The sequence below is a fragment of the Podarcis vaucheri genome (genome assembly GCF_965113315.1).
Source record: "Podarcis vaucheri genome assembly, chromosome: 13".
Classification (NCBI taxonomy): Eukaryota; Metazoa; Chordata; class Lepidosauria; order Squamata; family Lacertidae; genus Podarcis; species Podarcis vaucheri.
In genome coordinates, this window is record NC_138751.1 from 7,176,094 (window position 1) to 7,190,370 (window position 14,277).

At 50.5% G+C, this 14,277-nt stretch overlaps 1 protein-coding gene across 1 annotated transcript in view; it reads left to right on the forward strand.

Annotated features, from left to right (window-relative positions):
• The window catches only part of LOC309517901 (myosin-6), a 55,028-nt gene extending 42,594 nt beyond the window's left edge, over positions 1-12,434 (forward strand). Inside the window, exons 29-41 of the mRNA XM_082197468.1 lie at positions 58-184; positions 538-656; positions 879-1,075; positions 2,186-2,369; positions 2,486-2,651; positions 2,775-2,899; positions 4,150-4,458; positions 5,093-5,296; positions 6,154-6,279; positions 6,666-6,941; positions 8,950-9,045; positions 11,138-11,272; positions 12,298-12,434. Of these exons, the coding sequence (XP_082053594.1) occupies positions 58-184; positions 538-656; positions 879-1,075; positions 2,186-2,369; positions 2,486-2,651; positions 2,775-2,899; positions 4,150-4,458; positions 5,093-5,296; positions 6,154-6,279; positions 6,666-6,941; positions 8,950-9,045; positions 11,138-11,272; positions 12,298-12,318 (2,085 nt within the window). The 3' untranslated portion in view covers positions 12,319-12,434. The remainder of the gene's footprint in view (positions 1-57; positions 185-537; positions 657-878; positions 1,076-2,185; positions 2,370-2,485; positions 2,652-2,774; positions 2,900-4,149; positions 4,459-5,092; positions 5,297-6,153; positions 6,280-6,665; positions 6,942-8,949; positions 9,046-11,137; positions 11,273-12,297) is intronic.
• Positions 12,435-14,277: the final 1,843 nt, after the last annotated feature.

Genomic DNA, 14,277 nt, shown 5'->3' on the forward strand with positions numbered 1-14,277 from the left:
CCTCTCTCACCTTCCTCGCTTTTCGCCCCTTCCACCTCTTCCCCTCTCGGCTGGCAGGTGAATTTGGAGAAGATGTGTCGCACCGTGGAGGACCAGGCCGCAGATTACCGGGCCAAGTTTGAGGAGACCCAGAGGACCCTCAACGACACCAACACACAGCGGGCCAAACTCCAGACGGAAAATGGTATAACACACATTGTTTTCCCACTGGCTTTCTGTTTATTTACTTTCCTAGAGGGAACAAAATCCAGGGCTACCCTGTCGTTAAGCATAGTGAGCACCTCAGGTGTTAGATATTTGGGGGCATTCCTCTTTGTTGCCCCTCACTTTTTCTTGGGGCCCCGAACCAGGCCATGGCTTTAGGTGCCATGGAGGTGGTTCAGCCAGTGTTCGTCCTCCAGTCCATTTGGTTTCCGTATGTGGAATGGAGAGTGGGCAGCCATCTTGGCCGTCTCCTCAGGCCATGAAATGTCTTGGGCCCCGGACGGAGTGCATCAGCTTTGCAGAAGCAAACATGCCATCTTCCCTGCCCCTCAGGAGAACTGGCCCGCCAACTCGAAGAGAAGGAGGCACTCATTTCTCAGCTCACTCGAGGGAAGCAGTCGTACACCCAGCAAATGGAGGACTTGAAGAGGCAGCTGGAAGAGGAGGCCAAGGTAAAAGAGCCGTGAGAACTGTTGGTCTGAAGCAGAGGGACGCTGAGAGAAAACAGAACGAGAGAATTGCAGGAACTGTGGGTCAGGGATCAGAGTCTGAAGGAAAAACAGTAGGATATGAGAATCAGAGGGATTCAGGATTCAGAGGTTGCAGTGGGAGAAGGCATGAAGCAGGTGTTGAGAGAGATCAACCAAATTTTCTCATGTCCGTCCTTCACTCAGGCCAAGAATGCTCTGGCCCATGCGCTGCAGTCGGCCCGCCATGACTGCGACCTTCTGAGGGAGCAGTATGAGGAAGAAGTAGAGGCCAAAGCGGAGCTCCAGCGCTCTCTGTCCAAGGCCAACTCCGAGGTGGCGCAGTGGAGGACCAAGTACGAAACCGACGCCATCCAGAGGACGGAGGAGCTGGAGGAGGCCAAGTAAGTGAGAAGGTCTGGAATGGAGGTCTACCTCAGCCCTGCCAGCTCACAGGCCTGCCTGGCTCTTGTGGAATGGCGTCTGGGCTCAAGGGTCCAGGCAGAGATGGACAAGCCAAGACATTTGGCTTGGAGCAGGAGGCTCAGACCAAAGAAACAGGCCTGGCCTGACCGCTCTGATAGCCACACAGCCTCCTCTGGCCTATCAGGGGATTGGGCAGCTGCTGAAGCAGGTGGCCGGTTTTCTTTCCTACTCCTTCCCTTGGCCGGCACTCGAGACGGGGATGTGGGCCCCCTCGGCAGCCTTTGGGGTCTGCTGTGGGCCTGACTCTATCACACACCACCACTGCCCCCCCTCCAGCCCTGCCCGTCCCCCCAAAGCCCCACGGACATCGCTCTTCGGTTCCTCTAACGGCGAAGCTTTTGGCTCGGGTTATATTTTAAAATGGCAGCGTATAAGACGAGCAAAAAGCTTGTTGGTTGGAGGAGAAATCCCCCACTTAAAAAAACAAAACAAAAAAAGGCACTAAGGTAGGTTGAGGTAGGAGGAGCTGTGGTGTTGGTGACCGGGGTGGGGGTACATTCACTGTGCCCAACAAGGCCAAAAGAGCAGAGCTGGGGGTACGACACACAAGTTGTGGCCCTCGCCTGTGCAGCCACACTCTGCCCCCCTATGTTGACTGCTGTCCCAGGTAGAGCAGGGGTGGGGGACCCTCCTGGGCCCCCCAGCAGCCTGTGTTCCTCCTCTCTCTCTGTGTGTATAAAACCCTCTGACTTCTGTATGGCTGGAGTGTAGCCTACAGTACAAAGGTAAGAATTGAAGCCATTGGCCCGTCTACTTTGGCCTCTGTCCCTAATCATTGGCATTCGGCCCTCGGAAGGTTGGCCACAAGGGAATGTGGCCCCTGGGCTGGGAAAAGAAAGGCCGCCCACCCCTGAGGTAAGACCATTGAGACGACTTCCCGGAGCGACCTGGCGAGGTCATTGTGGAGGCCCATTTTCTCTCTGCTGTTCCTCCTCTCCCTCATCCGTAGACTGAGGAAGCAAGCCAGCCCCACCTGCGGTAATAATTGATTCACTTTCCCCCCACCCACCCACAAACTTGCATATCAGGAAGAAGCTGGCGCAGCGCCTGCAAGACGCCGAGGAGGCGGTGGAGGCCGTGAACGCCAAGTGCTCCTCGCTGGAGAAGACCAAGCACCGCCTGCAGAACGAGATCGAAGACCTCATGGTGGACGTGGAGCGCTCAAACGCGGCCGCAGCTGCCCTGGACAAGAAGCAGAGGAACTTCGACAAGGCGAGTGACTCAGCTGGGAGAAAGGGAAATGGGCGCAATTCAGAGTGAAACAAGGGTCATGTCCTCCAGCTCAAGTTAGAGTTGTTGTTTGCCCTCTTTCCCCTCCATCCCCTCAGATCCTCTCGGAGTGGAAGCAGAAATACGAGGAGACCCAGGCAGAGCTGGAGGCCTCACAGAAGGAGTCCCGGGCGCTCAGCACCGAGCTCTTCAAGCTGAAGAACGCCTACGAGGAGTCTCTGGAGCACCTGGAGACCTTGAGGAGGGAGAACAAGAACTTACAGGGTGAGTTAGGGTGAGGACGAGGCCTTTGGCAAAGCCTTGCTGCTTCACAACCTATCCCTCGCTTGAGCTTATCCTTCTCTCTGGTCTGAGCCAAGTCTCCCGCTCCCTCCTCTCTCCCCACAGAGGAGATTTCCGACCTCACTGAGCAGTTGGGCGAGGGGGGCAAGAGCATGCACGAACTAGAGAAGGTCCGGAAGCAGCTGGAGGCCGAGAAGATGGAGTTGCAGGCAGCTCTGGAAGAGGCGGAGGTGATACCAGACGCTGTTCCCCCTAAACCACCAACCTTTGCCCCTCCTTGTCCACCTATCTCTGCTTCTGCTTCTTTTCTCTGCACCTCCTCTTCACTTCCATCCCCCTCCCCTATTTTAAATCACTTTAATCATCACAGTTTCCCCACACAAGGAACCCTGGCAGTTAAGAAATTCTTACTAGCTCAACGGTGTGCTCCGCCATGAGGCAGGCTGGGAGGGGGCAGTTTGGGGCACCATGAAAGGAAAGGAAACAACCAGCTATTTAATTTATCATTGTTGTTTTTCGGCAAGAGGCACCACTTGAAGTCTGGACCTCTGGGGGCCAAATAAGCTTTTCCTAACATTTCCTGCTCAGAGCTATGGGCCTTTATCCCTCCCTCCCTCGTTCTCTCTCTCTCCAGCCCAGAAATACCTGGAAACTGAGGTTCTGCACAAACAGTATAGCGCTATATTATTTTAATAGTGCCCACCGCATAACCAAGATCATCCATCATGTTTACAAAAACCTCTCACAGCACAAAGACCCTCTGCAACATTAATTAAACTCTTCCTCCATTCTGGTTCTGTCTGTCCCCCCCCCCCCCCACATTCTGTACATCCTGACTGTGGGATAAGTGATGAATTGCCCCTTATTTCGGCAACTTCTGCTCCTTGTGTGGGGTGTGAGAACTATAATTGCCAGTTTATTTGTGTTGATATTTTTTTTCTTTATGCCTATATAAACAGCATTTGTTGGGTAGGGTAGGGTAGGGAACAGAAGCCAACAAGGAGCAATTCATCACTTATCTTTAGCCACATCCCAAAAGAAACCATAAAACGAGCAGAACTTGCAAACAGGAAGTGTTTAATTAAAGGCACAGTAGTCCTTAAAGGTTTCAACATTGCTTTGCTCCTCTGTACTGGGCAGGCTGGCATTTCAATTGCTTTTCATTGGCGCAAATCAGGTCAGGGGGAAACCCAAGACGAAAACACTGGAATGCAATGACTTGGCATCAACATTGTCTTGAGGGCTTTCCCGTAAAAATAATGAGCAATTCTGGAGAACAGGCCCAAAATAGAAACAACTGTGTAACTGTTGACATGACAGAGCCTTGGCCCACCAGAAAGCATCTGCCCTATCTGATAGAGTTTGAGTTGAGGAAGAAGCTGGATTTTGACCTCCAGTCTTGTCTCCTCCGATTCTCCTTCCACTTCTCCCCTCATCCATTTGTCCTCTCGCTCTACACCATCATTTCCTGACCTTCCAGGCCTCTCTGGAGCACGAGGAAGGCAAGATCCTGCGGGCGCAGCTGGAGTTCAACCAGATCAAGGCCGACATTGAGCGCAAGCTGGCCGAGAAGGATGAGGAGATGGAGCAGGCCAAGCGCAACCACTTGAGGATGGTGGACTCGCTCCAGGCCTCCCTCGACGCCGAGACCCGCAGCCGCAACGAGGCGCTGAGGGTCAAGAAGAAGATGGAGGGCGACCTCAACGAGATGGAGATCCAGCTCAGCCAAGCCAACCGGGTGGCAGCTGAGGCCCAGAAACACCTCAAGATTGCCCACACCCACCTCAAGGTAATGAGGCACGAAGCCTTTGCCCCCCGCCTCAGTGGACCACAGCCTGAGGGGCTGGGAGGGGAGGTTCACACAGCCCCACACAAAAGGGCAGGGAGGTATTTATGAGGAGGCTTATACCTGCCATGGGAAGAAAGAGGCTTACTTTAATAATAATAATAATAATAATAATAATAATAATAATAATAATAATTATACCCCGCTCATCTTGCTGAGTTTCCCCAGCCACTCTGGGCGGCTCCCAATCAAGTGTTGAAAACAGTACAGCATTAAATATTAAAAACTTCCCTAAACAGGGCTGCCTTCAGATGTCTTTTAAAGATAGGATAGCTGCTTATTTCCTTCACATCTGAAGGGAGGGTGTTCCACGGGGTGGGCGCCACCACCAAGAAGGCCCTCTGCCCGGTTCCCTGTAGCTGCACAGTGAGGGAACCACCAGAAGGCCCTCGGTGCTGGACCTCAGTGTCCGGGCTGGACGATGGGGGTGGAGACGCTCCTTCAGGTATACAGGACCAAGGCTCTTTAGGGCTTTAAAGGTCAGCACCAACACTTTGAATTGTGCTCGGAAATTGTAATTGTACTTACAGCTTGAAACAATATAAGTGTGTGTGTGTTTGTGTGTGTGGTTGCCCAGGACAACCAGATCCAACTGGATGACGCCCTGCGAGCCAACGAAGACCTGAAGGAGAACATTGCCATAGTAGAGAGGCGGAACTCCCTGCTGCAGGCCGAGCTCGAAGAGCTACGCAGCGTGGTGGAGCAAACGGAGCGCGGCCGGAAACTCGCCGAGCAGGAGTTGATCGAGGCCAGTGAGCGGGTGCAGCTCCTCCACTCCCAGGTGAAGAGGGGATGACCCTGATTTCATATGTGAAAACAAACAAACAAGCACTAATTTGAGGGGGCTGATACCTTCCCTTTGCAGAACGACAGGGTGCTGTTACTTTCAAAGGCCAGGCGAGTCCCACAGTCTTGTGAACTTGGGTGCTCTTGTCATCGTGAGAGCCTGTCCTTGCTTCATGTTCTGGACTACAGAATTCCTCTGCCTGAACCGAGACAATATTTTCTGGAGTGTAGAGTCCCTGCCTATCCCCGCTCTTCCATCTCCTCCTCTTTGACTCCCCATTGGGGTTTCCTGCCCCAGTCCTTCTCTCACCCTTCCACTGGCCAACTCCATTCCTGCCTGTCACTCTCTCTCCCCTCCTTCCATCTTCTCATCTCCTTCATTGCCTCCATCTTTCACCCCTCAATTTAGCCTGCTTCCAGTGATAGCATCTTCTCCTGAAGCTCAGCCAGCTGACACTTTGTCCTCCAGCTGGGTCTGCTGCTCTGTGTCTTCCTTGTCATTGCCTCTTCCCTTCCACTCCACCCAGATCACCTTCCAGTTGGTTTGAGGGACTGATGAAGCCACAGAGGGGCAGCTCCTGACTCCCAATTTCACATACCCAAGTAATGGGATCTGAGCTGAATTGACCAGGAATGACTACTAGCCACTGTCGGAGGTGGTGTGCTTCTGAATCTGCCCATTTTTAGGAATCACCAGTAGGTTGAGCTAATGTCCTGCTTGCTGGATTCTTATAATGGGCATCTGGTCGGCCGCTGTGAGAACAGAATGATGGACCAGGTGGACATTTGGCCTAATACGTTCCATGACGCTACTCCACCTTCTCTCATTCTGACTCGCCCATCTCCCCTCAGAACACCAGCCTCATCAACCAGAAGAAGAAGATGGAGACTGACCTGTCCCAGCTTCAGTCGGAGGTGGAGGAGGCCATTCAGGAGTGCAGGAACGCTGAGGAGAAGGCCAAGAAGGCCATCACTGATGTGAGTACAAATCAGATCATGGAAAGGTGGGATCCACAACCGGTGACCCTAAAGTTTGGTTCTGCCCCTTCCCTTTCACCAATTGTCTGTCCTCGCAAGTATTGACCCTCTAGCCATCTATCTTGTTCTGCTGGGATTTGCACAAGTTCAGGACCACAGACAGCTCCCAGTGGGCCCTGTTGGCTGAGCCATGAAAGATGATGTTGTCTCAGCAAAGGACCACCAACACCTGAAGGCTGAAGGGTCAGGGGTTCGGTGTAGCGGCGCCTGTTTAAGAGAGGAGTATGGGCTCCTGTCCCCATCACCTCCTCCCCTCGGGATTTTTAAGGCCAGCGTTGGGTTTGCCAGGCTGAGGTAATTCTCTGCATTCTCTCTGCTTCCTCCAGGCGGCCATGATGGTGGAGGAGCTGAAGAAGGAGCAGGACACCAGCGCTCACCTGGAGAGGATGAAGAAGAACATGGAGCAGACCATCAAGGACCTGCAGCTGCGGCTGGACGAGGCGGAACAGCTGGCCCTGAAGGGCGGCAAGAAGCAGCTGCAGAAGCTGGAGGTCCGAGTGCGGGAGCTGGAGAACGAGCTGGAGATGGAGCAGAAGCGCAATGGCGAGACCGTCAAGGGAATGCGCAAGTGCGAGAGGCGCATCAAGGAACTCACCTACCAGGTGCGGGGGCTCAGGTGGCGTCCGTCCGGATGAGCTGGGGACGCTGCGAGGCTAAAACCAATTATATGGCGATCAAGGTGCATCGTATTTTCTCTGAGCATAGAAGAGACCAGCGTGGAAAATACACAGGAGAGCCGCAGAGCAGAATTGGGACCCTTTCTCAGCTGGAGGGCTGCATTCCATTATAAGGAACTTCTTTTCAGGGGGTCACCTGCCAGGGGTGGGCAGGGCTAGGGGCAGCGGCCGGAACGCTCACCTTTTGCACTAGAGCAGGGGTCAGCAACCTTGTTCAGCCGTGGGCCGGTCCACCGTCCCTCAGACCATGTGGTGGGCCAGACTATATTTTGAAAGAAAATATGAACGAATTCCTGTGCCCCACAAATAACCCAGAGATGCATTTTAAATAAAAGGACACATTCTACTCATGTATAAACATGCTGATTCCCAGAGAAGGCGATTGGGCTGCATCCGGCCCAAGGCCTTAGGTTGCCTCCCCCTGCACTAGAGGTTACATTGCAAAAGTCAGAGGTTTCCACACATACATCTCTGTGCCCTCTCTTCCTCCAGAAAAACAAGAAGCATTATTAGAGATCAAGGAGACATCTCAGCCAGGCCAAAGCCCTCAAGGGGTGTGGCTTGGGGAGGGATGTAGCTAAGGAAGAGTCTCAAGGGTCAGATAGAGAGTTCTGGGGGCCACATTTGGATCCTCCCCCTTGTGGCAGAGGATCAGCAGGCTAGCTGTAGCCAGGTTTCATTTACCGTATTTTTTGCACCATAACACTCACTTTTTTCCTCCTAGAAAGTAAGGGGAAATGTCTGTGCGTGTTATGGAGGGAATGCCTACGGGTGGCATGGCTACGGATTTTCCTCCTCTAAAAACTACGTACGTGTTATGGTCGGGTGCGTGTTATAGAGCGAAAAATACGGTATCTGTTTACATTGTTAGAGACAATATAAATTCACATCTCGCCATTGCTTTATTACCTAATACTTTTGTTGTGGTTTTAGGACTACATGAACTGCTTTGGTGTTTTCATTGTAAACAGAAAGCAGTACAAATGAAGTTTTGCAGAAATTCAAAATTTGGCCAATTTTCTTTATTTTAAAAAAACCACTGCTGTTGTTTCTTTTTTTAAAATCCCATAGATACTTTTAAAAGAAAGCAAATCTTAAGGCTGGTGGATGAATGTTAGAACCATAACACAAAGTATTCACTGGTGACATTTGATCCCATCTTGCAGTTTTGATTGTTTTTAAATTCCTAAATTAACTGATTTCCATAGTTGGAAAGTCAAGGGAAATTCTGATCAGGAGACTGTGCAAAGTGCAAGCACACCTGTGTCAGGCTGGAGGTTTGCTGCATATGTATGCACACCAAAGATGATTTTACCCAGTGTTTTTTTCTGGGGGGACGCAGGGGGATGCACATCCCTAAACATTTTGTGAATCTTTGTACTTTTGTTCATTTACTGTATTTATTTTTTTCATTTTGAACTATAAAATGGTGATTTTCTTGAGTCAAAATGAGAGTACCCCTAAACATTTTTTAAGAAAAAAAAAGCACTGATTTTACCTATAGAAAGTTACACATAGGGTTGGTTCAGCTGTAACTCCAAACTGTGATTTATGCCATCATTTACACACCAAACCTGCATTCTAGGTTTACAGGCAAAATGGCTGTTTGTGCAGTTTCTTCTTTGAGAATCTCCTTACTCTAGCCTAAACAGTGACCTCCAAGGGCAGGAGGAGCACTATTCCAAATCTCATTTTGTAAACTCAGATGTAATCCCAGGACACAGCCTGCCCAAATTGCGGTTTGCAAACCAGCTTCAAAACTTGATTTCGGATCCTGGTTTGGTGGCTACTTGCAAACTATGGTTTGTCAGATGGCATTAGTTTAAACCATGGTTTGGTGTTGCAAGCGAACCAATTTATGGAGAAACAGTTGTTGTGGATGCCAGGTGACGGTTTCTCCCCCATTTTCCTTCCCATTTCTCCTCATCTGCAGACTGAGGAGGACAAGAAGAACTTGCTGAGGCTCCAGGATCTGGTGGACAAGTTGCAGCTGAAGGTCAAAGCCTACAAGAGACAGGCAGAGGAAGCGGTGAGTTCCTAGCTTCTCTCCATAGTTATCGGCCAGCCTTGTCAAAAACAATGGCTGCAGAGACCCAATAGCCACTAGGTCAAATTACAGCACTTCCACAGCGCCTGGGATGCGGGTGGCACTGTGGGTTAAACCACAGAGCCTAGGACTTGCCAATCAGAAGGTCGGCGGTTCGAATCCCCGCAACAGGGTGAGCTCCCGTTGCTCAGTCCTTGCTCCTGCCAACCTAGGACTTCCAAAGCATGTCAAAGTGCAAGTAGATAAATAGGTACCACTCCAGCGGGAAGGTAAACAGCGTTTCCGTGTGCTGCTCTGGTTCGCCAGAAGCGGCTTAGTCATGCTGGCCACATGACCCGGAAGTTGTACGCCGGCTCCCTCAGCCAATAAAGCGAGATGAGGGCCGCAACCCCAGAGTCGGTCACGACTGGACCTAATGGTCAGGGGTCCCACAGCGCCTACTCCCTGGCAAATCAAGAAAAGCTTTGCTAAACCTGAGCTGCCAGGATGCTTAGATTGAACCAAGGTTGCCTGATGCTTTGCAAGATACAGTTTGCTAGACTGTATAAACAGCAGGCCTTATGGTGCGTGAGCTCCTTTGCAGGATAAAACTTCCCTGAACCTGAGCAACTAGTGGCTCTCATTTGAAGTCTTCTGAACAAACTTTGCAAGACCTTAGTTGGCTTTTCATGATCAAGTTCTACAGGTCAGGTTGGGTGGAAGGTGATGAATTGAAGCAGGTTATAATGTTTCGGTGGTGGTAAAGGACGCACGCAGTTAATCTGGAAACCCTTGGCTGAAATTTCAGACAGTCTGGTGAATTACCGTATTTTTCGCTCCATAAGACGCACTTTTTCCCTCCTAAAAAGTAAGGGGAAATGTGTGTGCGTTTTATGGAGTGAATGCAGGCGGGAGGCTCTGCTCAGTGCTCCCTTTAAAGAGCCGCGCAGAGAATGTGTGCAGTCTTGGGGGCTTTCCCGCGAGATGGAAGGGACTGACGGGCTGCCCTCTGTCCCTTCCCACACCTCCCGGAAAAGCCAGCAAGAGCCGCTCCCAGGCTCTGCTCAGCGCTCCCTTGTAAGGGCTCCCTTTTGTCTCATCCCGCTTTGCTGGGAAGCCAGCAGAAGAAGAGGCGCTGCGCAGCTATCGCTCTTGCTCTGCTGGCTTCTCAGCGAAGTGGGAGGAGGGACGGAAGGGTTTAAAGCAAGAAAAGCAAGAGCCGCTTACATGGTCTGTGCAGAATTTTTTTTTTCTTGCTTTCCCCCTCCCCCTAGGTGCGTCTTATGGTCGGGTGCGTCTTATGGAGTGAAAAATACAGTAACCACATGCCTTTTTCCCAGTTCCATCTCTCTTACAAGTGGATCAGTAAATACCTTCCGTTCTCCTCCCCAATCCTTGCAGTGGGTCACGCAGATCTGATGAACACCACCCACCGTGGTGTCCTTAAGAACATAAGGAGATCCTGCTGGATCCTACTGGATCCACAACTGGCACTCAGAAGCATTACTGCCTATGACTTTATTGCCCTCCCCTCCTTGAATTTGCCTAATCCTTTTTCAAAGCCATCGAAGCTGGCGGCCATCGCTGCCTACCCTTTCTCCTTTGCCAGGTGAAATTTCATAAACTTCTATGTCAGCTCTTCCCAATGTGCTTTCTCCAAGGTGTGGCCCGAGGGCCGCATGTGGCCCTCAAAGCCTTTTTTGGCACAGTTGACACCCAGCCCTCATGCTGCCTGCCCAAAGCCACTGCAGCCTTCCCTTATCGAGGAGTCTGTGTTAAGTTGTGGGAGAACATATCAAACAACACAGCGATTCTTCAAACAGCTCTTGTTTATTCAGAGGCCAGAACAGAACTGAACTGAAGGGTTCAGTCAGCCTGCTTATATAGAGCTCCACTACAATGCAACTGTAACAACTTTCTAAAACTATCCAATCACTGAACGTCACTTTCAATCCCTTATTTGCATAACTATCTACAGTATCCCCCTGCTGGCCCAGGGTGAGAACTTCAGTACATAACAGTCTGGATCATTCTGCCTGCCTTTTTCTGAGCTTTCCCACCTTCTCTTCCCCTCTACCCCCTGGCCCACCCGCAGGAGGAGCAGGCCAACAGCAACCTAGCCAAGTTCCGGAAAGTTCAGCACGAGCTGGATGAGGCCGAGGAGCGGGCGGACATCGCCGAGTCCCAAGTCAACAAGCTGAAGGCCAAGACCCGCGATGTGGGAGGGAAGGTGAGTGTTGTGGCTGGCTGAGGGCAGCAGGTGAGCTCTGGGGAGAGACCCCAGCTTGCCCTTTGTCCTGTTCACACATTACGTTCAGCCAGGCCGCAATCTGTGTACACAAACAACTTGAGTTGTGCACGTGACGTGCAATGCATGTACAGTCTGTGTACACAATTTATTATCATTCCGTTATTAATTGCCTTTATACCCGGCCTTGGAGCTCAAGGTGGTCTACGCAGCTCTTCTCCCCCTCGTTTAATCTCCAACAACAGCCCTGGGAGGTACGCTAGGCTGAGGGGCAGAGACTGACCCAAAGTCACCCAGTGAGCTTCACGGCCGAGCGGGGATTTCGAACCCTCATCTTCCAGGGCCTAGTCTGATGCTCTAACCTCCACAGCTCACTGCACTGCACAAATCAACGAGTGTACGCCCTTTCAGACAAACACTTGTGCATGTGTAGAGGCAGCTTGTACCTGGGTTCAGCATATTGTGTGAACAAGCCTTTGGCGGTTTTTCCCCCCATTCCAGTGAATCAGGCTGCGCATTCGCACTTAAACTCCACACCCTGCACATTCGCCCCCATCCCTCCCTCCCAAAATTCACAAAGGTAAAGTCACTTTTACTCAGAGTAGATCCACTGAAATTAATAGTTAGTCGTGGTAATTCATTTCAACGGGTCTTCTCTGAGTCAAAAATGTTAACGTATTGGAGAGCTGCTCCAAAATGTTAGGAGGTAGTTTTTGGTATGTTGGTGATGGCATTGGCATGAGCCAATAGACCCCCCCCCCCCCGCTTAAATCTAGCTTTTCTCCAATACAATGAAAAGTTCCAGAATTGTTTAGGAGGTTTTTCCTTAGGACAGGAATACATATGCACGTTTTCATGGCAGCAAAGGTGATTTCAGAGCACATCTCCTACCCTTTTAAATGTTGCATCCTGCTCCTGTCTCCCTTCTTTTATTTCTGTGCTCATCATACTCTCCTCCTTTTAATTTTTTCCCCTTCATCCTTTCCTTCTGTGTTTCTCTCTTCCAGAAACTTCATGATGAAGAGTGAGGAGGTTTTCAGATCCTCGGTTGAACTGAAGGGCTTTATCTCCAGCCCCTTTCACTGAATAAGATGTAGCATTAATATAATCCAATTAATAAAGTTGAACAGCATATTTAATCCTGGCATTGCCGTCCTCATCATGTGCTGCCCGGCTGCTGAACAGAGAGAATAGAGTTGCTGCACTGTGCCTTTGACAGCCTGGCAGCAGGCAGAAATTAAACATGAATAGATTTTTGACATCACCTGTTGAATGGCTGCCAGCCATGGAGCTATTGAAAAAGCACAAGACCCTCCCCAGGGGGAAAAAAGAGGGCAACTCTTAACACAAAGCTGCCTCCCTCTCTCTCTCTCTCTCTGCTTCTTATGTTGCTGTTTAAAGAAGACTTTCATAGAATCATAGAGTTGGAAGAGGCCACAAGGGCCATCGAGTCCAACCCCCTGCCAAGCAGGAAACACCATCAGAGCACTCCTGACATATGGTTGTCAAGCCTCTGCTTAAAGACCTCCAAAGTAGGAGACTCCACCACACTCCTTGGCAGCAAATTCCACTGTTGAACAGCTCTTACTGTCAGGAAGTTCTTCCTAATGTTTAGGTGGAATCTTCTTTCTTGTAGTTTGGATCCATTGCTCCGTGTCCGCTTCTCTGGAGCAGCAGAAAACAACCTTTCTCCCTCCTCTATGTGACATCCTTTTATATATTTGAACATGGCTATCATATCACCCCTTAACCTCCTCTTCTCCAGGCTAAACATGCCCAGCTCCCTTAGCCGTTCCTCATAAGGCATCGTTTCCAGGCCTTTGACCATTTTGGTTGCCCTCCTCTGGACACGTTCCAGTTTGTCAGTGTCCTTCTTGAACTGTGGTGCCCAGAACTGGACACAGTACTCCAGGTGAGGTCTGACCAGAGCAGAACACAGTGGCACTATTACTTCCCTTGATCTAGATGCTATACTCCTATTGATGCAGCCCAGAATTGCATTGGCTTTTTTAGCTGCCGCGTCACACATTATCCTATTAATGTGAAAATCTGGTTTTCCAAACAACTGTGATAGCTTGAATCTTTCTCAATAGCTTTCTCTGGCTCATACTGGTGTCAGTTGTTCCCTCTGGTGGTCAAACTGAACATTGACAGGAGAGGTCCCTGCCAAGGTTTCTCTGAGACTGATATCCCCACGCTCAGAAGTTAGAGCAGGGGTCAGCAAACTTTTTCAGCAGGGGGCCGGTCCACCGTCCCTCAGACCTTGTGGGGAGCCGGACTATATTTTGAAAAAAAAACCCAAAACAAACGAATTCCTATGCCCCACAAATAACCCAGAGATGCAGTTTAAATAAAAGGGCACATTTTACTCAGGTAAAAACACGCTGATTCCTGGACCGTCTGCGGGCCGGATTGAGAAGGCGATTGGGCCAGATCCAGCCCCCGGGCCTTAGTTTGCCTACCCATGAGTTAGAGTGTGAACATATGTGGGGCCTCCTACAGGCAATGGTTTCCAACTTAATACATGGACCTGTCCGCCTTTTCATCCTGCCTTCGCATTATCTCATTTCATCTCTACCAAGAGACTATCCCCTCCGCAATGCTCTGCTTCTCTTTTTCCTAGCCATCACCCTCCTTCCGCGCCTCTTTCTCAGCTCACACTTTTGGCACACTCCCTCAGATTCGCACATCTCCGCACCTCCCTGTGTGCCACCCGCAAATCCAGGCGCCTGCGATCAGAGACAAAAGCCCAAGATTTTTTGTGCACCCACACTCGCGGGACGTGCTCCTTGCGCAGTCGTAAGAGCATCAGAAGAGTCCTGTTACAGATAGGTAGCCGTGTTGGTCTGCCATAGTCAAAATAAAAAAATCCCTTCCAGTAGCACCTTAAAGACCAACTAAGTTAGTTCTTGGTATGAGCTTTCGTGTGCATGCACACTTCTTCAGGCCAACTTCTTCAGGCCAACTTCTTCTGCCAACTTCTGTTT